The sequence below is a fragment of the Erinaceus europaeus genome, chromosome 4, assembly GCF_950295315.1.
Source record: "Erinaceus europaeus chromosome 4, mEriEur2.1, whole genome shotgun sequence".
Taxonomy (NCBI): domain Eukaryota; kingdom Metazoa; phylum Chordata; class Mammalia; order Eulipotyphla; family Erinaceidae; genus Erinaceus; species Erinaceus europaeus.
The window spans coordinates 29,405,527-29,429,540 of NC_080165.1; the positions used below are offsets into that span (position 1 = coordinate 29,405,527).

General features: G+C 39.1%; 1 protein-coding gene across 2 annotated transcripts in view; it reads left to right on the forward strand.

Annotated features, from left to right (window-relative positions):
- Positions 1–23,286, forward strand: part of MYLK4 (myosin light chain kinase family member 4) — a 135,583-nt gene extending 112,297 nt beyond the window's left edge. For both annotated transcript variants that reach the window (XM_060189156.1, XM_060189157.1), the window contains exons 5-13: positions 1,585–1,678; positions 1,752–1,861; positions 3,546–3,687; positions 7,396–7,466; positions 10,251–10,379; positions 11,360–11,512; positions 15,379–15,457; positions 19,562–19,631; positions 22,467–23,286. In XM_060189156.1, coding sequence (XP_060045139.1) covers positions 1,585–1,678; positions 1,752–1,861; positions 3,546–3,687; positions 7,396–7,466; positions 10,251–10,379; positions 11,360–11,512; positions 15,379–15,457; positions 19,562–19,606 — 823 coding nt within the window. In that variant the 3' untranslated portion in view covers positions 19,607–19,631; positions 22,467–23,286. The remainder of the gene's footprint in view (positions 1–1,584; positions 1,679–1,751; positions 1,862–3,545; positions 3,688–7,395; positions 7,467–10,250; positions 10,380–11,359; positions 11,513–15,378; positions 15,458–19,561; positions 19,632–22,466) is intronic.
- The last annotated feature ends 728 nt before the right edge of the window (positions 23,287–24,014 follow it).

The window sequence follows — 24,014 nt, forward strand, 5'->3', positions numbered from 1 at the left end:
ATTGCGCTCTCAGGCATGAGGTCCTGAGTTCAATCCCCAGCAACACTTGTACCAGAGTGATGCTCTGGTTCTTTCTCTTTCCTCTTATCCCTCTCAGACACAAACAAATACATAAACAAAAGAGTAAATATATATTAAAAAAATAAAAGCAACATTGTAGATTTTCTATTTATATGGTTTCCATACTAGTTATCCATTTAAACTGATAACTTTCCTCACGGAAGATCATCTTAATGTACACTCTCACTATGACAAAGGAGAGCAGAGTACATCAGGGACTGAGCTCATTGCTGACAATGATCCTTCTTCCTTCCTTGCCACCACTATTCCCCTTAAGACCTACATTATAAAGTTTACCATTACTAGTGTGCATATGTAAAATAAGGGGAGGGTAGCCAAAAATTTATATAACATATGTACATGCATGTGGGAATCATGCATAATTATCAGAGTACTGGTTGCTATGATGGCTTACTAGGGAGTTGTTGATATTTGAAAGCCCTTTTACTCTTTCTCCATTTCATATTTCTTTTGTCCTCTGCTGCACAGAATCACTTGGCCTTTCGCACCTCAGCCAATTGGCCATGTAGAACTCCCCTTAAGACCATGATAAAGCGCTCAGAAATTTAAATTCTGGGGTTGGGCAGTAGAACAGTGGGTTACGTGCATGAGGCGGTGAAGCAGGTCTGCAGGTGTCTGTCTTTGTCTTCCCCTCTCTGTATTCCCCTCCTCTCTAAATTTCTCTCTGTCTTATCCAACAACAATAACAATAACAAGGGCATCAAAAAATGGGGGAAATGGCTTCCAGGAGCAGTGGATTTGTAGTGCAGGCACCAAGCCCCAGTGATAACCCTGGAGGCAAGAAAAAAAAAAAGAAATTGAAATTCTGAAGAATGAATAGATGTGATGAGAGTCTGTGGTATTACTGTATACGGTAGTTTATTTGGGTCTCAGGGACCTTATTGGCAAGTTAACAGCTGTTTCCCTAAAGCAGGATGGGTATTGGCAGAAGAAAATTTGAAACACGCCACAGCATTTTTTGATGTTTCTGATCAATAGTAGTCAGTGGCTCCTTCAGAACTTCTTTTCTGTCTCTTTAGGTAGAAACAAGTCTTCTGGGTTGTACAGAAACCTGACCCGGAATGTAATCGTCTGTCCTGGGCTCTGCTAAATAATTGGTGGCCAGGGCATGTTCAGTAAATAACTTGAGTATATAACTTGAGTATAATTAAATCTGCACTGTGTCCTTTAAAAAACAGAGTTTATCACTGCACAGTTGGTATACATCTTGCGCCAGGTAGTAAGTCTGGAGTTTTCTCATACCCACCCACCACCTAGTAGTCTCTAGAATAGACATAATCACTATATTCAATCAGCACGAGACTCTCAATCTGTTTGGACAGCAGGAATCGTGTGGGGTGACCTACGGGATCAAAGCCCTTGCAGAACAAATTGTGTGAGGATAGCGGGTGTGAGGACATGAGGGGTGGTCCAACTTAAGTGATGTGACAGCCTTGCTACACCAGACATTGCTAATTACACACTGTTGAGCCTCACACTGAACATTCTCCCCTTCTCCGGCAGAGGGCGCTTTGGCCAGGTTCACAAGTGTGAAGAGAAAGCCACAGGTCTGAAGTTGGCAGCCAAGATTATCAAGGCCAGAAGTGTCAAGGAGAAGGTAAGGACTGTGGGATGTGGATCTCCCCTGGCTACTCTTCCCCATGTGCTAATGTGCCTTTCCTTCTGCTAAGGATGAAGTGAAGAATGAAATCAACATCATGAACCAGCTGGATCATGTCAACCTCATTCAGCTATATGATGCCTTTGAGTCTAAGAATGAAATCATCCTGGTCATGGAGTAGTAGGTGTTTCTTCCTGTCTGTTTTCATAATCTGAAAAGTTCCAGAGCATTGTCCTATAGAGAGCTGCCCACAACTCTTTCCTACCTCAGAAGGGGCTATATTAATGCTTGACTTACCGTTGATTATGACTTGCATGTATCACTTTCATAAAGGACCTGATTTAGAAACAGACACCTCTGGCCTGAATTTTTACTGATATGTAGTTGATAGAAAGGGAGAGCTAGCTTTGTATTTAATCTATACTGTCAAAAATCCAGCCTAAAGAAACTTTCTAGGTAACAACGAGGGAAGTGAGTGTTGAACTACTATTCTTCATCCTCAGCCTAATAGTTAGTACAATGTTCAAGGCAAATTCTGAATGATTAGAGCTAGGAATATTCCATTTACTTGTATATTCATATATTCTTTCTTTAAATTGTTTTATTATCTTCATTTATTTATTGGATAGAGTCAGCCAGGGGATGAGAGATAGGAAGAGTGACAGAGAGACATCTGCAGCCCTGCTTCACTGCTTGTGAAGTTACCCTCCTGCAGGTGGGGAACAGGGGCTTGAGCTCAGGTCCTTGTTCACTATAACATGTGTGCTCAACCAGGTGTGCCCCCACTTGGCCCCTTCATTTAATTTTTCTAATTGAGGTAACATTGGTCTATAAGATTATGTATGTTTCAAGAGTACAGTTTCATATCTCTTCAAATGTATGTACCCACAGATATATACCACCCAAAATGCCAATGTCCCCCTACCACAGTCCTTTTGACCTGTACCACCCTATACTTCTTATAACCTCACTTCTGGGGTCAGAATTCAATAGTTTGTTCTTCTTTGGCTTTGTCTGTTTCATTGCTTTAATCCTATATATCCCACATGAATAAAACTACTTGGTATTTGTCTTTCTCCTAATTTATTTCAGGAAGTTTCTATTTAAAATCACCTTGAGGAGGTCAGGTGGTGGCACATTGGGTTAAGCAGACAAAGTACAAAGTGCAAGGGTCCATGCAGGGATCCCTGCAGGTGCTGGGAGGGGAAGGGTGGCTTGACAAGCAGGTCTGCAAGTTTCTAATTTTCTTTCCCTTTCTCTATCTTCTCCTCCCCTCTCAATTTCTCTCTGTCCCATCCAATAAAACAGAAAAATAAAGGGCCACCAGGAGCAGTGGATTCATAGTGCTGGCACAGAGCCTTAGCGATAACCCTAGAGGCAAAAGATAAAATAAAAGAAAATAACCCTGATAAAAAGATTTAGTTTTTAGGGTTTTTTTTTTTTTTTAGATTTTGTAGTACAGTAAGGAATTTTGGATAACACAATATCTCAGATCAGTCACACTGATGCTAGTTTAAGGAAGCTCTGCCTAACCTTTATTTGGTGTGAAGTAAGGTTAGGAATTCCCTTTCCCAGCTTCTTAGAATCCTCTTTATTTTCACCATCCACTAGAAAAGTACTGATATGACCTATTCTGCAGGATCTAGAGCTGTAGCCACTGAATGAAAGGGTTTTGAGCTTTTCCATATGTGAAACTGATGGTAGCTAAAATAGGGACCTGCAGCAAGAGAGTCATCTAACTGAAAGTGCAAGAAAGTAGAGAAAAAACAATGGTGCCCATATTTGCTGGAAGAGTTAAAAGTATAGAAAACATGTTTTCATTAAGGAACTGTGGCTCAGGATATTCTTCCTTTTCTCTCTACAGTGTGGACGGAGGAGAGTTATTTGACCGCATCATTGATGACAACTACAATCTGACTGAGTTGGACACCATTCTCTTCATTAAGCAGATTTGTGAGGGGATAAGACACATGCATCAAATGTACATTCTCCATTTGGACCTGAAGGTAGAGTTTTTTTTTTGTTTTTTTTTTGACTTTTTTTTTATTTTTATTTTTTTTTTTATTTTAGGAGGGGTACAACTCCACACAATTCCCACCGCCCAATCTCCATATCCCACCCCCTCCCCCGATAGCTTTCCCATTCTCTATCTTTTTATGTTATTGAGAACCCTTTCCAACTTTCTCTCTCCCTCTCTTACTTTTATTATATATATATATGTATATATATATTTATTTTACTAGAGCACTACTCAGCTCTGGTTTTTGGTGGTACATTAGATTGAACCCAGACCTGCAGAGCCTCAGGCATGAGAGTCTCTTTGCATAATCATTATGTATTCTATCCCTGCCTTCCAACTCTCTCCCTTCATAGGGCTCAGTATGTCTCTCAGATACTATACACTAATTTGTAGTTTATTTTACTTAGCCCCAGTAGTAGACTTATTCAGATTTCTTGAGTCTTTCATTGGTTGCAACGATTTTATAGATGTCATAGTGGAAGCAAGGTCAAAAGCAAAGGGTCATGAATTAAGGGAAGAAAAAGGAAGTTGACTTGGCTCCCTATTGCTCCCTAGCTGGGAAAATTTATGCTGCCACTAGGTACATGCATTGGAATTAACAAAATTATCTCTTTAGTCCTAGCTTCAATCATAAAATAATCACATTTTCCCATATTTAGAAAGTACTGTTGAAATTATTTGTGGTCTTAAATGCTACAGAGCAGGGTAGCATGGTAAGTGTGGGTTGGGCACCACTATTCCACAGATGGTGGAAGCCCATATGAACAATAGGGAGCCAAGTCATCTTCCTTTTTCTTCCCTTAATTCATGACCCTTTGCTTTTGACTTTGCTCCCACTATGACATCTATAGAATCATTACAACCAATGAAAGACTCAAGAAATCTGACTAAGTCTACTACTGGGACTAAGTACAACAAAATACATCTTGTGTGGCTCAGTCATTTCTCAGTTCCCAGTTTGCATAGCATGACAGTGAGATAAAATATGTTTTCTATATCACACACCATCTATTGAAAATCATTGGGGATTGTAGAGCTAAGTAAATTTCACTTCCTTAAATAGGTTTCCACTGGCCTCCCTTTCTATAACTTGGCTGCCCTAGCTACCTTGATTTATGTGCATTGCTTCCTTCATTTACAGGGGTTAAGGAAATAGTATATAAAATGACAATGTCAGAGGTTAAAAATCATTAGCAAAGCCCTTGACTATAAACTGGGTTTGATAATGCATATTTTCATGGAGCATTTTTATTGACTTAGGACCAGACTTAGGACCTGACATACTGTAAGTCAAATAACTCCATATGTGGCTTCATAATGTTGATTGAAGACTTGCAATGGCAAATTTAGTTAGGGCTGTTTTGTAAAGATAATAATAAAGGTAGCAGCTGGATGTATCATTAAGGATCAGCCATCCCTTTCAAAAAGTTCCTTGGAAGGAAAGGGGCCAGAAATGTTGAGTGCTTGTCACTATGTTGGGGAGATGAGAGACAACTTCAGCATGGCTTTCTTTATATTTTCTGCATTTTGGACTTAGTCAATAAATATATTTTAACTTTATTATTTTTTAACTTTAAAAATATTTATTTATTCCCTTTTGCTACCCTTGTTGTTTTATTGTTGTAGCTATTATTGTTGTTGTCATTGTTTGATAGGACAGAGAGAAATGGAGAGAGGAGGGGAAGACAGAGAGGGGGAGAGGAAGACTGACACCTGCAGATTTGCTTCATTGCCGGTGAAGTGACTTCCCTGCAGGTGGGGAGCCAGGGGCTCGAACCAGGATCCTTACGCCTTGTGCTTTGCACCACCTGCGCTTAACCCACTGCGCTACCACCCTGCTCCCATATTTTAATTTTATAATAAGAGAAAAAGTATTTAAAGTATCCTCAGAGCTGCTTCTTTGTATTCTGAGAATAATTTTTTATGCTATCATATCTTTTGACAATTGGATAGCTTTATGCATCATCAATTAGTTATTTAAGCATGGAACCAAGTGTTTCATATTTAAATATTTATTTTTTTGAACCAAGTATCCTTATACAGCAACCACTTCTCTGTAAAACATTTTTTTATGTTTTTTCTTCTTTTTTAAAATGACACATGTTTGTTTATTTATTTATTTTTATTTGTTATTGTATAGGGACAGAGAAATTGAGAGAGAAGGGGGAGATAGAGAGGAAGAGAGACAGAGAGACACCTGCAGACCTGCTTCACCACCTGTGAAATGACTCCCCTGCAAGTGGGGAGCTGGGGGCTCGAACCGGGATCCTAACTGGTCCTTACACTTTGTGCCACGTGTGCTTAACCCACTGCACTACCGCTCAACTCTCTGCAAATCGTTTTTACTTATAAGGGGATGGGTGTTGATGCACCTGGTTGAGCGTACTTGTTACAATTCACCATGACTTGGCTTTGACCCCCCAGGCCTTACCTGAAGGAGGGAAACTTGGAGTGGTGTAGCAGTGTTGCAGATGTCTCTCTTCCTCTCTATCACTTCCTTGCCTCTCGATTTCTGACTGTACTGTCTTTATACAATAAATAAATAAAGATAATACAATTTTTTAAAGTTTTTACTTATAGACATCTATTTTAGAGATATTTTATGAAATTATTTCTAGTCTAAGGTAATACTGAATATTGACAAGAATAAACCATGTCATTACATTGTGCTTCCACATCACTTATGGTCTTAGTAAACCAGGAAAGGTAGGCAAAGGTAGTTAGGATACCATCTAAAGTATGACAAGTGGAATATTAGGGTTTCTGTGACGTGGCTACTGCTCCCCTGCTGCACATACATACAGAAAGACATACCACTCTCCTGTTTTTAGGAAAGAGTTGGAAATAGAGCTTGAAAGTTCCAGGCAATTCTTTGACAACTTTATTTCTTTTTCATGGATGACCTTAGCTTTAAATACATAATTTCTTATGTTTCCCAGACCTCAATTTTTCCATCCTAACAAATGTAGGTATATTTGTAAGACATTCTATAAACACCAAGTTACAGGATTTCTCTCTACGTTTTTCTGTCTTCACACCAAGATTGGCAGGGCTAAGTCTTACCAGAGTCAAATTCCAAGGGAACACTTAGTCAAGATATTTCAGTGTGGAGACAAAACTCAGCAGAACTTTGAAATTACAGAGCCTGAAGAACAGAGGGAAAGACTTCCTTTTGCATATGATTTTCCCATAGACAAAGCACAAAGGGACAGTCTAGAGGTCAGAAGCCGTCACATTATATTGCAGACTCAGTGAGGCTGTTTGAATGAACCAGGCCATTTCTCTTGGAACTCATAAATCCTTGGGAAAAACACTTCTGCAAGAAGGGGAAATTCATACTTAATAATTTTAGGGGATGGCTATGTCAAGTCTGAGCTGGCCTCCCAAAATCCATTCGGAAAACACTCAAGCAGTCTCCTTTTCTTTCTTCCCTTATGGAAGCTTCTGCCTGAATCATGCCTCAGTTGTGGAAACAGCAAGAGGACAAGCAGGGTAATGCAAGATTGGCAGGGCAACCACAACCTCATTCACCACATAATTAAAAGAGAAAATACCCAACACAAACAAGCCAACCCCAAAGTGAAAGGGCTGATATGTTTGTCCTGAGCATCGTTGTATTTTTAGTTGTGGTTTAAGGATGATTTGAGTGAATGATGGTTGTTTTTATTGCTAATGTGTCTCTTTCTCCTGGCAGCCTGAGAATATCCTGTGTGTGAATCGGGATGCTAAACAAATAAAAATTATTGATTTTGGATTGGCCCGAAGGTATGTCTATTTGGATATAGAGTATGAATGAAGTTAGGAAGCATGATAAAGTCTCTTGCAAAGATAAATTGAATATTTCCCCTGGATTCCTACTCTTTATTTAGATTTCTTTTTTTTGCCTCCAGGATTATTGCTGGGGCTCAATACCTGCACTATGAATCCACTGCTCCTGTGACCATTTTTTCAATTTTTTGGATAGGACAGAGAGAAAGTGAGAGGGGAGAGCATGACAGAGAGGGAGAGAGAAAGGTAGACATCTGTAGACCTGCTTCGCTCCTTGTAAAGTGAACTCTCTGCAGGTGGGGAACCAGGAGCTTGAACCCGGATCCTTGGGCGGGGTCCTTTTGCTTCCTATTATGTGGCTTAACCCAATGCGCCACTGCTCACCCTTATCTCTTATTTACACTTTACAAAAAAATATGTTCAGTTTTACCTGCTGATTTTCAGATTTGAATTTGAATACTGAGAAATTTCCATATTGTATATAGATGAAAATATGAAAAAATTAAGAGCTAACACAGTGAAATTATTAAACTTGAAGCTATTAATTTAGAATTTGAATGAATTCATTTGGGTCTTTTATATTTTTCCCATCTATAAAGAGAAGATTTACTTAATAAAGAAACTAGCATTTTAGGGAGCCTGGTGGTGGCAGAGCAGGTTAAGCGCACATAGTGTGATCCTGGTTGAGTCCTTGGATCCCCACTTGCAAGGGGTTCGCTTCACAAGCTGTGAAGCAGGTCTGCAGGTGTCTGTCTTTCTCTCCCCCTCCCTGTCTTACCCTCCTCTCTACATTTCTCTCTGTCCTATCCAACAACAACAGTGGCAATAACAGCAACTATAATAACAACAATAAACAACAAGGGCAATAAAAGGGGAAAATTAAAAAAATAATAATAAAAGAAACTAGCATTTTAAACAAACTTGCAAAAGGTTCTGACTTGGATAAACATTTTTATCTTCTTTTTAAAAAATATTGTATTTCATTTGAGAGAGAGATACAGAGAGATACAAATAAATAGACCAAAGCACTGCTCAGCTCTGGTTGACCCTGCTGCTGCTGATTCAGTCAAGGTTATAGCTGGGGCTTGGTGCCTGCATGGTGGATACATTGCTCCTGGTAGCTATGTCTCCCCCCCCTTTTTTTCCTTTTCCTTTTCCTTCCCTTTATTTCTCCCCTCCCTCCCCCTCCCCTCCCTCCTCCTCCCCTCCCCTCCCATTTCTTTCCATTTTGCTTCCCTTCCCTTTTGCTTCCTCCCTTCCCTTCCCTTCCCTTCCCTTCCCTTCCCTTCCCTTCCCTTCCCTTCCCTTCCCTTCCCTTACCTTACCTTACCTTACCTTACCCCTCTTTCATTCTTTCTTGGATATAGATAAACAAAAACAGAGGAAAAAGAGGGACAAAGATGAAAAGAGAGAAAGACACTTACCAGTAGCACTGCTTCAATAATCATGAAGCTTCTCCTCCAGCAGGAAGGGACCAGGGACTTGAACCCAGGTTCTTAAGTACAGCAAGGTCACTTCCTGGCCCCTTTTTAGGGGAACAAAGACTATACAGGAAATTTAGCACTTTATTTATTTATTTATTTCACTAAAGTTGTTGCTGGGATTCAGTACCTTCCCGTGGTGCATCCCGTGAGTACCCATTCATTGGGGAAACTGACGATCCTTCCTACCCGACTGAATCCACATGGATCCCAGTCACTTTCAAAGCCATTAACTGGCTAGGGAAGAAGGGCAAACGCTAGAAGAAGAAGTGCCTGCATGACTTTGGGCCTGACTCCAGTGGTCATTTCTTCTTTTCCTTTCCTTTCCTTTCCTTTCCTTTCCTTTCCTTTCCTTTCCTTTCCTTTCCTTTCCTTCCCTTCCCTTCCCTTCCCTTCCCTTCCCTTCCCTTCCCTTCCCTTCCCTTCCCTTCCCTTCCCTTCCCTTCCCTTCCCTTCCCTTCCCTTCCCTTCCCTTCCCTTCCCTTCCCTTCCCTTTCCTTTCCTTTCCTTTCCTTTCCTTTCCTTTCCTTTTTCCTTTCCTTTCCTTTCCTTTCCTTTCCTTTCCTTTTTCCTTTCCTTTCCTTTCCTTTTTCCTTTCCTTTCCTTTCCTTTTTCCTTTCCTTTCCTTTCCTTTTTCCTTTCCTTTCCTTTCCTTTCCTTTCCTTTTTCCTTTCCTTTCCTTTTTCCTTTCCTTTCCTTTCCTTTCCTTTCCTTTCCTTTCCTTTCCTTTCCTTTCCTTTCCTTTCCTTTCTCTCTTTTAAGATAAAGGATGAAAAACAATGAGAAACTGAGGAAAGAGAGAGAGAGATAGAGATAGAGACAGATAGATAGATAGAGAGAAGGACATTGTTACAGCACTGTTTCACCACCTGTGAAGTTTCCCCCAAAGGTACTCCCATGGGATGGCCAGGAGCTCAATCCCAAGTCATGGAGTACAGTAACGGGCACTCTATTTGGTCAGCCACTTCTTGGCCCCCAAGCTTTAGCATACTGGTGATTAGTAGAAAATGGATGCCATAAATTGTTGTATTTTGTTTATTCATCAAGAGAGGCTTCTTCAAGTCATATACATGCCAAGAACTGTATATCTTTTGATCATATTAAATAATTCAGTTGTTTTAATTATCCTAGTGACTTTTGGAACTCTAAGTATTTTTTGAAGTGTTAAAATAAGTCTCTTAAAGAAGTGATTCTATTTAAAGTGTATTTGTGTTTAACTAGCTGTATGGCTGAATCTAAATCTGTTCAAGTTCTGTGATTTTTTGATTGACACTCCCCACCTTTACCACATTAATTTCAGATACAAACCTAGAGAGAAACTGAAGGTGAACTTTGGAACCCCAGAATTTCTTGCCCCTGAAGTCGTGGATTATGATTTCGTTTCCTTTTCCACTGACATGTGGAGTGTGGGAATCATTACTTATATGCTGTAAGCAAATCACCCGTTTTTATGATACTGATCTCAGTTCCTTTGCCTAGTCTATGACTGTTTGCCTCTTTGAAAGGAAAGATCACTAATGTGTGTCTTTTACTTTTTCTTAATTTTTATAGGAATGAGAAAGAGAACAAATCATATGTGGTATCAGTGATCAACCCCTGGGCCTCTTCTATCCAAATTCTGTGCTTTACACTCAGTCACTTTCCTGGATGCATAGCTTAGACCTTTATAATCTGAACAAATTATATCCAGTTAGGCTTCACTGAATCCTATGGGGAAAAGGAAAACATCCTTTCTCTGTACATCACTTGAAAAAACAAGTGCATGTCTATTTTACTAATCATTTCAACTGGCCTAAAAATGTAAAGAAAACAACTTGTAATGACTAATTCTTTTTTAAAAAATTATTTTATTTATAAAAAGGAAACACTGATAAAAACCATAGGATAAGAGGGGTACAACTCCACACAATTCCCACCACCAGAACTCCATATCTCAACCCCTTCCCTGCTAGCTTCCCTATTCTTTATCCCTCTGGGAGTATGGACCCAAGGTCATTGTGGGGTGCAGAAGGTGGAAGGTCTGACTTCTGTAATTGCTTCCTCGCTGAACATGGGCATTGACAGGCTGATCCATACTCCAAATGACTTATTCTAACCTTCCTCCAGGTTACACTCTGGCATATACTGTCAGAGCAGAGTATGGGAGGCTACTTTGACAATTGTAAAATGTTTTGTAAAGGAAGTTGCCCTCTTTGAGATACATATTGGAGTGTAGCTGTTGCTGTACTTGCTATTATTAATTCATCAGGAGTAGGGGAGGGGAGAAGTGGGCATTTACTTGATGTCAAGTATATATTGCATTTTATATTTAATTATTGGTTTATTGCCTTGCTTTCAGTTTTAACTGGCAGAACAAAAAAGGTAAATAATTTATTATAAAGTACTTACCCTGGATTCTGTGTCATCTAGACTTAGTGGTTTATCTCCCTTCCTGGGTGACAATGATGCTGAGACTCTGACCAATATCCTGGCCTGCAGATGGGACTTGGAAGAGGAAGAATTTCAGGACATCTCAGATGAGGCCAGGGAGTTCATCTCTAAGCTTCTGATTAAGGAGAAGAGGTACCTCAAGTTCATTTAATTCTCTGGAAGAAGTAGCGGCAATCAGGAAACAATTTATTAGAATTCATATCAGGCACCTACCAAATTTCTTAAGTTGTAAATGGGTGAGTTTGATATTTCTGAATCAATTTTCTAAACCCTTGCTCAGGAGGCTTGAAGAAGACTGTAAAAACACCTTTACTACTATTTTTAAAAAAATTTGTTGGTGGGGGTGGGGTGTTGGTGGTGAATGGTTTACAGAATAACCTTTAGCACATAGGCACAACCTCTCATCTTCCTTGTATTGGTGTCTAGGAGACAGAACAGGATCCCAATGTCCCTTCACACTGTCCTGCAAACAGGGGCTCCTATTAGACTTTAGAGAACCTACCCTAAAAATGAGGGGTTTGGGATAAGTTATTGCTATATTACTATTTCATATTTGTAAAGAATTTATGGTTCAATATAGTGAAATAATGAACTACCACATCATTTAAGAACCTATTGGCCAAACTATACTCATTTTTTTGTAGGTATGATCTCTTTTGATCCCTACCCAGGCAAAAACTATTATCACTATTTATGGTTGAAACTAAGTAGTTTGGCCGCAATCACATGGTTAGACATTGGTGGGGCTGATAACCGAACATAAGTTGGTCTTCCCCAAGGGCTGTGTATACACATTAATTCAAAATTCTGTGGATGAAGAAGAGTGATATGATGTTGAAGTTTCCAGAACTTGCATTTTAAAATTCTGGTGAAGGGAAGGATGTTGTGATTAACACAACAGGTACACTATTGCAGTTGATTTTACACCTACCACTTAAAATAGTAGGTAATATTTAAGATTTTAGGGATAATACAAACAGTATTGTTTATTATCTTTACAGTGTTTAAGTTATTAATAAACATGATCATGGACCAATAGAGAACTTTGGTAGACTGAGGGATAAAACGAGTAACAGATATGGCACAGTGATATTCAGAAAGTTCCTTCACTGAAGCACTCAACTGAGTATCTATAATCTGCCAGGAAATTACCTATGGTGTTGATAATAGCTATATAAATCCCAGTTCCTGCTTTATAAAAGATGAATTATAGGAGAGGTGAATGTCTTTCAAAAGACACAATACTATGTCATTAATGCAGAGATAAAGTGTACTTTTTAGGGACCAGAACTGAGCCTTAAGTGGTAAAGGAGGACTTAGCCAATTTACAGGTTTTAGAGGAGAGACAATGGGCAGATATTTAATAGATGCAGGTTATCAGCATGATGCTATTACTATTACACATTACTGTGTAGTGAAGACATAAAAAATGATGATAACTTTTATGTCTATGATAGATGAGAAAAAATACATTTTACAAATATTCTTTTATTTGTAATATGCCTTAATGGCAATACAGTGGCAAATGCATATTATCAACTAGCATTTTACAGACTGAGAAAACTGATGCTGTAAATCCATTCCTTCTGGTTTGTGTGTAGGTTCATTAATACTACAGGATATAAAATATACATATGAGGAAAATGACTGCTAGTTAAATATGGAAGTCACTACTGGAATGAAACAAAAGTCAAAGTCAAATGCCACTATCAAACAATAAACTTCTGGAATACAATAGAAAATTTGAAATTGTACTGAAGAGCTTCAGGAACGGTAGAATAGAGCTGCAGGTGTCTCAGTGTCTCCCTCTCTATCTCCCCCTTCCATCTCAATTTCTCTTTATCCGATAATAAATAATTTTTTATATTTTCACTATATATATACACATTTAGGGGTTTCTACTAATAGTGATGCCATCATCTAGTCACTAAGCTTTCTTACATTGACTAAAGTAAAGGCTTATATATTCTTCAAGTCTTATGGTTCAATTATTGGGTATCTGGTAAGGTAGTTTTATTGAAGCCTATAAACTAAATCTTCATGATTGCTTAGAACTACTTCCTTGAAATAAGCAGACTTCAGATTGTTATACAAATTTATAGGTTTATAGTTTTTATTTTAAAAAGTCACTGTTTAATGTGATAATTGTTAGAACACAAGTCAAATTTACACACCTTTGCCTCATTATAGATAAAGATCTTTATTATTCTTCCTTATATCAGCATTTTGAAATTGTTTAAATCTTTGCTGGGTCAAAAGGTCTAAAAAGAAAGCTCTTTTTAAAGATACTGAATTTTTTCTGTAAGAAAAAGAACTACAAGGCGGGGAAGGGAAAAAAATGAATTACTTGGTATTTTCAAATTTATTTCATTCTTCAAAACTTCATTCAGAAGTCAGATACACATATCATTCAAAGTTTAATATAATATTGGTTTTGCAACCATAAAGGATCATTATAGCACTTTATTGGTATAATAATAAATATGCATTTGCTTTCTAACTGATTAACAGAAATTACATTTAGAGAACTAAATTTTTTCTTTTTTTATTTATAAAAAGGAAACATTGACAAAACCATAGGATCAGAGGGGTACAACTCCACACAATTCTCACCACCAGATCTCCATATCCCATCCCCTCCCCTGATAGCTTTCTTATTCTTTATCCCTCTGGAAGTATGGACCCAAGGCCATTGTGGGATGCATTGTCCCACCAACAATTTATTTTATTTTATTTTACTTTACTTTATTTTTTAGCATTCAAATTTGTTTTATTTTATTTAAGATGTAGCGTTTGATATGCAGCATTAGTTTTTTTTTATTTAAAAAAAGGAGACATTAATAAAACCGTAAGAGAAGAGGGGTACAACTCCACACAATTCCCACCACTAGATCTCCGTATCCCATCCGCTTCCCTGATAGCTTTCCTATTCTTTATCCCTCTGGGAATATGGACCCAAGGTCATTGTAGGTTGCAGAAGGTGGAAGGTCTGACTTCTGTAATTGCTTCCCCGCTGAACATGGGTGTTGACAGGTCAATCCATACTCCCAGCCTGCCTCTCTCTTTCCCTAGTAGGTTGGGGCTCTGGGGATGCAGAGCTCCAGGACACATTGGTGGGGTCCTCTGTCCAGGGAAGTCTGGTCGGCATCATGCTAGCATCTGGAACCTGGTGGCTGAAAAGAGAGTTAACATACAAAGCCAAACAAATTGTTGAACAATCATGGACCTAAAGGCTGGAATAGTGCAGATGAAGAGTTTGGGGGGGGGTGTCCTCCATTTTGTAGATAACTAGTAGGCATATTTTAGTTATGTTCCAAAGGGCCTGTGACTTTACTAGTTTTTTTTTCATTTTTTTCCCTGAGCCTGAAATATGATATGCAGGTGGACCCAAGTTATTGTCTAGGGAGATGATGTCATGGCTGGCAAAAGGACCAGAAAGATGGATCAGGGAAGAGAGTAGCTATCTCCCTAATATGGGAAAGGGGTATAAATACTGTTGGCTGTAAACCCCATCAATTTGATATGGTCTGGGGCCCATATTCAGCTTAGGAGCCTATGTGACTTCTGTATCTCTATAGATCTGAGCTCACATTCTGTGGTCATGAGTAGGAACATTCCAAGCTGCCCCCAAATCAAACCATCTTCCTCAGGTGTAGCATAGAGTATGCTGTCCATCCTCCCTTCAGAGGATGGAAGAGAGAACTAGTGCATTTTATAAAGAATAGTTGCTTATATTTGAAAGTGCATACTCAGTTATTAACAATGATTTTTAAGTTTTTGCCTTGCTATTATCCTAATTGAACTTCATGGCATCATGACCTTAAATAAGGTTATATATACAATTATTGATAACACAATTTTAGAGCAAGTGGTTATCTGTGAATTAAACATTCAGATGTTTAGTCTACCAAATATCAACTTAGAGGTTGAACAGAGGAGTCAGCCCTCAGTTAGTGTGTCCTTACTAACAACTAACAACTTTCTGCATTTGCTTTTAGTTGGAGAATAAGTGCAAGTGAAGCTCTCAAGCACCCTTGGTTGTCAGACAATAAGCTCCACTCAAGACTTAAAGCAGAGGTAAGTAATCAAGGTGTGTTTTTTAGACTGCTTCAGTCTTTTGATGATCAGATGAGAGAGGCATCATGACCTTAAATAAGGTTATATATAGTTCCTTTTCTCACAGTTCTAAACAGGATACATATGCCTTTTAAAGGAAGTCTTTAGAATTCAAACTTCTATACTTAACCTCTGTCCTGGGCAAAAGAAGTCTTAAGGCTCAGCTCAGTCCTGATTGTAATATAAATATATTTGAGGATTCTTCTTTTTTTTTTTTTTAAGTACAAATTGTTGAACAATCATGAACCTAAAGGCTAGAACAGTGCAGATGAAGAGTTGGGGGGTACTCACTGCAGACTGTTGTGCACTTTTGCTTTCAGATATATATTTTGCCCTAATTTATAGATACATGTGAACATATGCTCTATCTCATGGGACCTGGTCTATATCTAGGTTTTGAGACTTTGTTAGAAAGTGAACCATCTGAAATGGAATTAGAGAATCCTATGAAAGGAAAGGTCTCACCCAAGTAATGAGGCTGAAGGGTTAACATTCTATGCCTGACATCTCTGGATATAGTCTGAAGTGAAGCATGCTGAGGTGGTACTTGCTGCACTGATTAGGTTGGGATCAGCAGATGCAATGTCATTTGGTATGAATTGAGAGAAGTATGCAGGAAAGTGAGCCGCACCCTAGAGCTTCCAGGACTGGGGGAAATATAGACTCTATAGAGAAAGTGGGAGGTTCCTGCTGTCTTAGGGTTTAAGAAGGCAATAGATAGTTACTACTATAATCAAATAATTCGGCAATTGGGATAACTTTGAAAATCCCATTGTTAGGATTTGCTGTATCATACACACCATCACCATAATTATGTCCTTTGACATTATTTGTATATAGCTATGCCACCAGTTGCTTCTGTTCTCCATGGTTTAAGCTTTTTAAAGAGTCAATATTAAAAAGACTCGGCCTCTTTCCATTGTTACTGATCATCTCTATCAGGAACAACACAATAGACCCCCTCTGTGGGCCCTCATAGGACCTTGCCCTCAACATGGATCAACCACAGTAGAGAATGTTCTATCCTCCAAAGGGAGGCTGGACAACATATTCTATTTTCTACCTGAGGAAGATGGGTTCTGAAATTGGGGCAGCTTGGAACATTCCTACTCATGATCACAGAATATGAGCTCAGATCTACTGGGATGCAGAAGCCACTTAGGCTCCTAAGCTGGATATAAGCCCTAGATCAGATCAAATCAATGGGATTCATAGTCAACAATATTTATATGCCTTCCCCATATTTGGGAGCTACTCTCTTCCCTGATCCAGCTTTCTGGTCCTTTTTCCAACCATGATATCATCTCCCAAGACAATAACTTGGGTACACCTGCATATCAGATGTAAGGCTCAGAAAAATATAAATAAATAAACAAATAAAAAATAGTAGACTCATGGGCCCTTTGGAATATAAGTAAAATAGGCCTACTATCTATCTATAAAACGGAGACCCCCCATATCTTCATCTGCACTAATCTAGCCTTTATTTATTTATTTATTTATTTTTAAAGAAAGGCTTAATTAACAAAACCATAGGGTAGGAGGGGTACAATTCCACACAATTCCCACCACCCAATCTCCATATCCCACCCCCTCCCCTGATAGCTTTCCCATTCTCCATCCCTCTGGGAGCATGGACCCAGGGTCATTGTGGGTTGCAAAGGTAGAAGGTCTGGCTTCTGTAATTGCTTCCCCGCTGAACATGGGCATTGACTGGTCGGTCCATACTCCCAGTCTGCCTCTCTCTTTCCCTAGTAGGGTGGGTCTCTGGGGAAGCGGAGCTCCAGGACACATTGGTGGGTCTTCAGTCTAGGGAAGCCTGGCCGGCATCCTGATGACATCTGGAACCTGGTGACTGAAAAGAGAGTTAACATACGAAGCCAAACAAATTGTTGAGCAATCATGGACCCAAAGCTTGGAATAGTGGAGAGGAAGTGTTAGAGGGGTACCCACTGCAAACTCTAGTGTACTTCTGCTTTCAGGTATATATTTTGCAGTAGTTTACGGATACGTGTGAACATATGCTCTCTCTCACAGAAACTGGTGTATATCTAGGTTTTGGGACTTTGTTAGAAAGTGAACCACCTGAGATGAAATTAGAGTATACTATGAAAGGAAAGGTCTCACCCAAGTAATGAAGTTGAAGGGTTGTCATTCCACACATGAAGTCTCTGGACACAGTCTGAAGTGAAGCATGCTGAGGTGGCAATCGTTGTGTTTAATCTAGCCTTTAGGTTCATGATTAGTCAACAATTTGTTTGGCTTTATAAATTAACTCTTTTTTCAGCTACCAGGTTCCAGATGCTAAGATGATGCCAACCAGACTTCCCTGGGCAGACAACCCCACCAATGTGTGCTAAAGCCCCACTTCCCCAGAGCCCCGACCCCCTAGGGAAAGAGAGAGACAGGCTGGGAGTATGGATTGACCTGTTAACGCCCATGTTCAGTGGGGAAGCAATTACAGAAGCCAGACCTTCCACCTTCTGCACCCCATAATGATCCTAGGTCCATACTCCCAGAAGGATAAAGAATAGGAAAGCTATCAGGGGAGGGGAGGGGATACAGAGTTCTGGTGGTGGGAACTGTGTGGAGTTGTACCCCTCTTATCTATGGTTCATGCCAGTGTTTCCTTTTTATAAATAAAAATTATAAAAAATATGCATTATAAAATAAAGAGAATGAGAAGACAGAGATTAGAACACCACACAGCTCTGGCATAAGGTAGTACTAGAATTGAACCTAAAGTGTCTGGAGATATAGACATGCAAGTTCTGTGCTCAAACAAGCTAATTATTTTGTGCCTAAAGGAGGCACTCACTGCTTCTTAAGCAAATGAAAGTTTTTTTTTTTTTTTTTTTTTTGCGATTAGGTTTAGTAGTTTTATGTCTTCTGCATTATGCACAAGACAGAGACTCTCAGCCTGGCCTCCTCCTCACCCATCCATAGATAACCTCCCTTCCATCAGAAACAACTTTCAGCTAGGGTGGTACCAAGCATTCCTGAATGACAAATCTATTCAAACACAGCAAGCCTATGCTGTAGCCTTCACAAATATTTGGGGGGGACAGGAAGAGAAACTGAACAAATATATTGTTTTCTCACTGAATGAGTAAGTCTTCTACTTTTCTTCTTATTCCCAGTGTAGTTACTTTAGCTCATGTCCTTTTTGTACTTTACTGAACTAATGAAATAATCACAATCTCCTCTAATTCATTAAAGCATCATTCCTTTAATTGCTAATATAACACTACCTCTTGATCAGAAACACTTTGTGTTCTCCGTTGTCTACACAAAACATTCCCCATCCTGCAGTCCAGAACTGCTCCTATTGTCTGATCTCAGTTTTCTAGCATTGCCTCCACTGCTCCTTCCAGATAATCCTCACCTAACAGCTGTCTAATATTTACTGTAAATGCTCCCTCTTTGAAATGCTCTTCTCCATCTCCAAACTAGAGATGTTTTCTCTGTCTCCTAGATTCTCTTCTGTGACACAGAAATAACTCTATTTTTAGAGATCTTATTTATTTTCAGATGGAGGGGGAGAGAAATAGCAGAGCACCGATAATCTCTGGTATGCGGTAGTACCAGGAATTGAATCTGCAATTTTTGGAGCTTCATGCACCAAACCTTTATGTTATTTCTGCAGCTGACACTTAAACCACTCTTATCTAGTGTATTTGAACACCTGGAAGAAGTAATTTCTGTGTATGACTTACCTTTGTGATCATTGTAGCCTAGAGTCAGACACTTAATGCTTTACTAAAGTGAGTATGTATTGACAAAAACATGTGTAAAAAATTATTATTAGGTGCTATGCTTTTTATCCCTGACTCTGAGAGGAAAGGGAAGGAAGAGTCACAGGAGATTTGGAGACACACTGAGTTGGAGGTTGATCTGCAGACTGGTCATGTCGGGAATCTACCATAGCAATTTAACTTCAAAAGCATCTCTTGAAGAGTAACTTCTCTTCTGTAGTTAGTATTTATTCCAACTTTTCTCATTCTATAATTCTGAAACTACTGAAACAAGTTCTAACTTTCTTCAAATATCTTCTGGTTTTCCTAGAGAAAGAATTGCCGCTCTGATGGTCAGGATCCTGTAACCAAATAGTTTCAGGAAGGTGCCAGTTTGAAAGGTTGGTCTTACATATTTTTCTGAAAGGGTGCTCATGTAAACCTTCAAAGAGAGGAACAAGCAAGAAATTGAATGTTGTTGTGTAGAGCAGGGCAGTGCTTGAATGAGAGTGGAGATTCCAAAATCAGACTTTTCTCTTTACAGAATGGCTCTGCCATTTCTAGCAAAGGAATCTCAGGTTCCTGTTTCGTAGGTTGGGAATAGTCCTATGACTGACTTGTTGAGTTACTTCAACAAGATAGTATAAATAAAGCTCTAAGACCAGGATCCGGCCCATAGCAGGTATTCAGTATTTATAGTCATATGTCACTTCATGATGGGGACTCATTCAGAGAAATGTGTTATACTATTGTGCAAATACAGAGTGCACTTCTATACTCCTAGGTGGTACGGTGTATTACATACCTAAGCTGTATGGGGTAGCCTACTGAAATCACTGTCATATATGTATGTAGTCAGTGTAAAACACCATAAGCATTGCATGGCTGTAGTTTAATAGATGCTATAACAACAGAAATGGCCTCTGATACAACTGTGTGAAAACAAGGGAAATAATATCTTTTTGGTAGAGAAGAAGAAACAACATCTTAGATTCAGAGACGGTTTCACTAGCCCCCAATCATGCTGTTAGCAGTGGTGATGTATTAATAGCTCTGATGTCACCAAATCTAAAGCTCATACTAGTTTTTCTTCCCTAAGCTGCCTTCTGGTCTTGGAACCCAAAGAAACCACAACTTCATACAAAGAAATATGTTCTCTTCTACTACACAAAGAAATATGCTCTTCCCCAGAATTTTGTCAGATTTATTAAGAGATCATTTTACACCTGAATACCTTCTAGTAGAGCAATAAATTGACTCAATTTATGCCCCTAGAAAATTTTTTTATTATGGAGGACTTTTAGAAATCCCAACATTGAGATCTTTTTTGGGGGGTCATCTACTTTCCAGCCAGTTAGATCCCTAGTCTTGGGCAATAAGTCCAAGATAATTTTTGCAACTCCATTTTAACAACTATACAGGACTTAACAGCTTATAAGTCTGAGTCTTTGCTGTCCATTGGTATTACTTATTGTAATTTGTATTTAATCTGGTCCTGAGGTCTTTTTGTTTATCTTTTGACAATCAAAAGATGCTGTGAATCTCTGTTAGGATAAGATTAGGTATAAATAAATGGCAACTTTTACTAAACATCAGAAACCAGAGTCAGGAAAGCATTCAAGCTTTGATGGTAAAGTCACTCAGTTAGGAGTCTCTCACTTATTTAAAGAAAAATCTATGGACAGTCAACAGGAAGACTTGTGCTTTCTATTTACAAAGACAACTCTTGTTTGTCAAATTAAAAATGGCATAAAAGTTTTGGGGAGCGTAAACGACTTGTGTCTTATTACAATGTGGAGAAAGATCCCTGAGGCCTTGGTTGTAGTGCTCACCAAGGTAAAATCCAGCCATCTCTGTACTGGTGTTTGTCGGGTGTCTGCTCTGTGTCTTTTGTCTTTTCCCCTAGAAGCAATTTTTTGCCCCTAGCCACCACAAATACCACGGGTTTGCCACAAACCACCTTCCCACCATAAACACTGTTGTCACTTGGGAAGCCTGGTGGTCATGAATTCTTTGGGTGATGGAGCATTGTTGACAGGGTATGGTGGGGGATGAATGAGGAGAAATGGTGGTGGGAGGTGGTGTGTCCTTACTACTAGCTTGGCTCTTTGAACCCAACATGATGGAAGATAGTGACTGGGATGTAAATTGAGACAAAGGATTTGAGCTGGTAGCATGATGCAGTCAGATGTCATCTCTGCCAGCCTTGTTGGATGAAATCCTTTCTAACCTCAGTGAATTTTCTCTTCAGCAGAACTGGATGCCCTCCCTTCCTGGGGTGCCTCAAGCCCCACTGGCCTCAGAACTTTATCTTCATTCTGCTGTAGGTCGTGGTAGCAGGAAAAAAATTTTTTTAGGTCTAGGTAGTATAGATGCTTCTTAGTTTATTTTGCTTTTATATTCCTCTCCTCCACAAATTAAAATTCAAGCATAAGATATTAACTCTGGAGCAGCCTCATCACTGAAGAGTGTTCAAAAGATAGACCACTCTTCACAATCGTATTTCCTGCCCGAGTAAGATGAGGTTTGGGGCCAAGATATGTTTACAAGTAAAACCAACTTAGAGATAATATTGCTTTTTAAAATCTGGTTGTTGAAAATTATTCCTGTGAATAACTTTCACGGGAATAATTTTCAACTTCCAGGCCTGAACAATAAGGCATAATCCACAATGTAAATTAAGGCATATAAATCTCCTGCAATTTGTTAGAGGTTTTTTGATGCATGGAGGAAACCTTCTAAAAAATCAACCTGGTGGCATTTTGTTTCTTGTTTCTGTTGCCTCTTCTGCCAACCTGGGAGACAGACATTCAGGACACCTCTCAGATCTCTGGAAATGATGTGAGGTGGCAAAGGGTGTGTGGATCCCAGGTCAGATATGATGGAAAAGAGATGCAACTATTTCCACATGCTCTGAGGTCTCCCTTTGATGCCGAATGAAGCTGACAAGACTTAGGGAGCTGGCCTGTTTCATATGAATCAAAGAAACCTTGCCCTTCAATATTACAGACTCTTAAAGTATCTTGCATAAAGTGGAAAAAAGCAGGAAAAAAATAACTCTGGTACGCAGTGAAATCCTTCAAGGGGTTTCTTCCTGCTTGTCCCCTTCCCCCTCCCCCCACCACACACACATTATAAAAAATCATCTCTGGTTTTCTCTAAGGGGCACAACCAACTAATTACAATTTTAAAAGCTCTGCTGAATTAACCAGAGTCATATTTTGTTTGCTTTGCAGGAAAACTGCTGCGGTTGCTGCTGCTTTGAGAAGAGTTTTGGAAAAATCAGCAGTTCTGATTCCTTGACCCTGTGATGACTGTTGGCCATAGTGGAGAAGTTGCAACCGTGTTTGTGTTTGAACTTTGAGAACCTCTGCCACAGTTGTGGGGGTGTCCAGTACTGTGATCTGGGGGTGCAGGAAAGTCTCACACCTCTTTAATCACACCCCAATATCCCATGGTAGTATACAAGTGGGACTGTGTCTCCTTGCCATGTTGAGGTGTTTCTTTTTAATTTTTTTTAATCTCATGGGTCTATTAGTTCTGTTATTTCTCAGATCACTAGTGTGATCATACTCGAGTTATTTGATATTTTTCTTAATACCTAGGGGTTTCATTTAAAGAAAGGAGCTGCTTTTATATTTAACTGTACTTTGTATTTCAAATGAGTACTTTTCAAATCATCAGAAAAAAATTTGAATATTGGGAGACCTTTGAGTCCTTAGGTTCTCAGACTGCATTATTATGATTTGGTCAGAAATCAGGTGAGTCCAGTTGACAATGATTTGTCTCCTGGAGCATATGTTTCTTTGAATTTTGAAGCGAGAGGCCTAAAACCTGACCTCGTCCGTTTATTCTGAGTTCTTCTTTAAACCCATCAGTTTCTTCCAAGCAGTTGCTTTTATTTTATAATGAGTAGCACACATTTTCACAATGCGTTTACTCCCTTTTCTCTTCCGATTGAACATTGACTAGTATAAAACATACTGGTTTTGATGCGAAGTATAAGGGGCATCAGTTGATGGTTAGTCTTTAAAATCATAACTTTTGGAGTAATGTTAATTAACACTCAAGTGAGCATCACCAAAGCTGCAGCTGTGAGAAGAGAGGGGGTCTTACATGTTTGAAGAACAGTGTTTGGCTTCCAAAGGTTTTTGGACATGAGAATGATTTCCATTTTCACACACACACACACACACACACACACACACACACACACACACACACACAACTATTAAGGGAATAAGCCTTCCTATCTTTGGCACAGAAAGACACAGGGCCTATAATAAGAATAATGTATATCTTTTCTTTATTCAGAAGAGTCAGTGAAAAAAGTCACACTTAGCTCCTATCCACATAACATCAAGCTCACCATTCAGCTTCTTAAACTATCCTCAGATCCTCCATTTCCAAGTAACTGGTGTGTTGTGATCACTTACAGTACCGGATTATCTGTAGCTGTAAATAGTTATTGATGCTGGTTATTACAATAGTGGTGAAATGAAATAAGAAGTACTTGTGGGTGAGGGTAGATTTAATTTTCATTTATTTTTCTCCATTTTTACCTTGTATCTACCCAGTGAGTCCTATAACATGCTCATGGATAAATAACTATCCATGCAGAGTTCTTATTCTCTTATGTAAGGTAAAGGGGAAGGAGAGACAGAGAAAAAATGTATAATTTAGTCAAGGCCATATGCCAATTTTGTGGTCATTCCAGCTATAAAACTGACTCCTTTCTAGCCTCTGCTTTTACATTATGAACCATTCTTTCCCCCTTAAGCCTG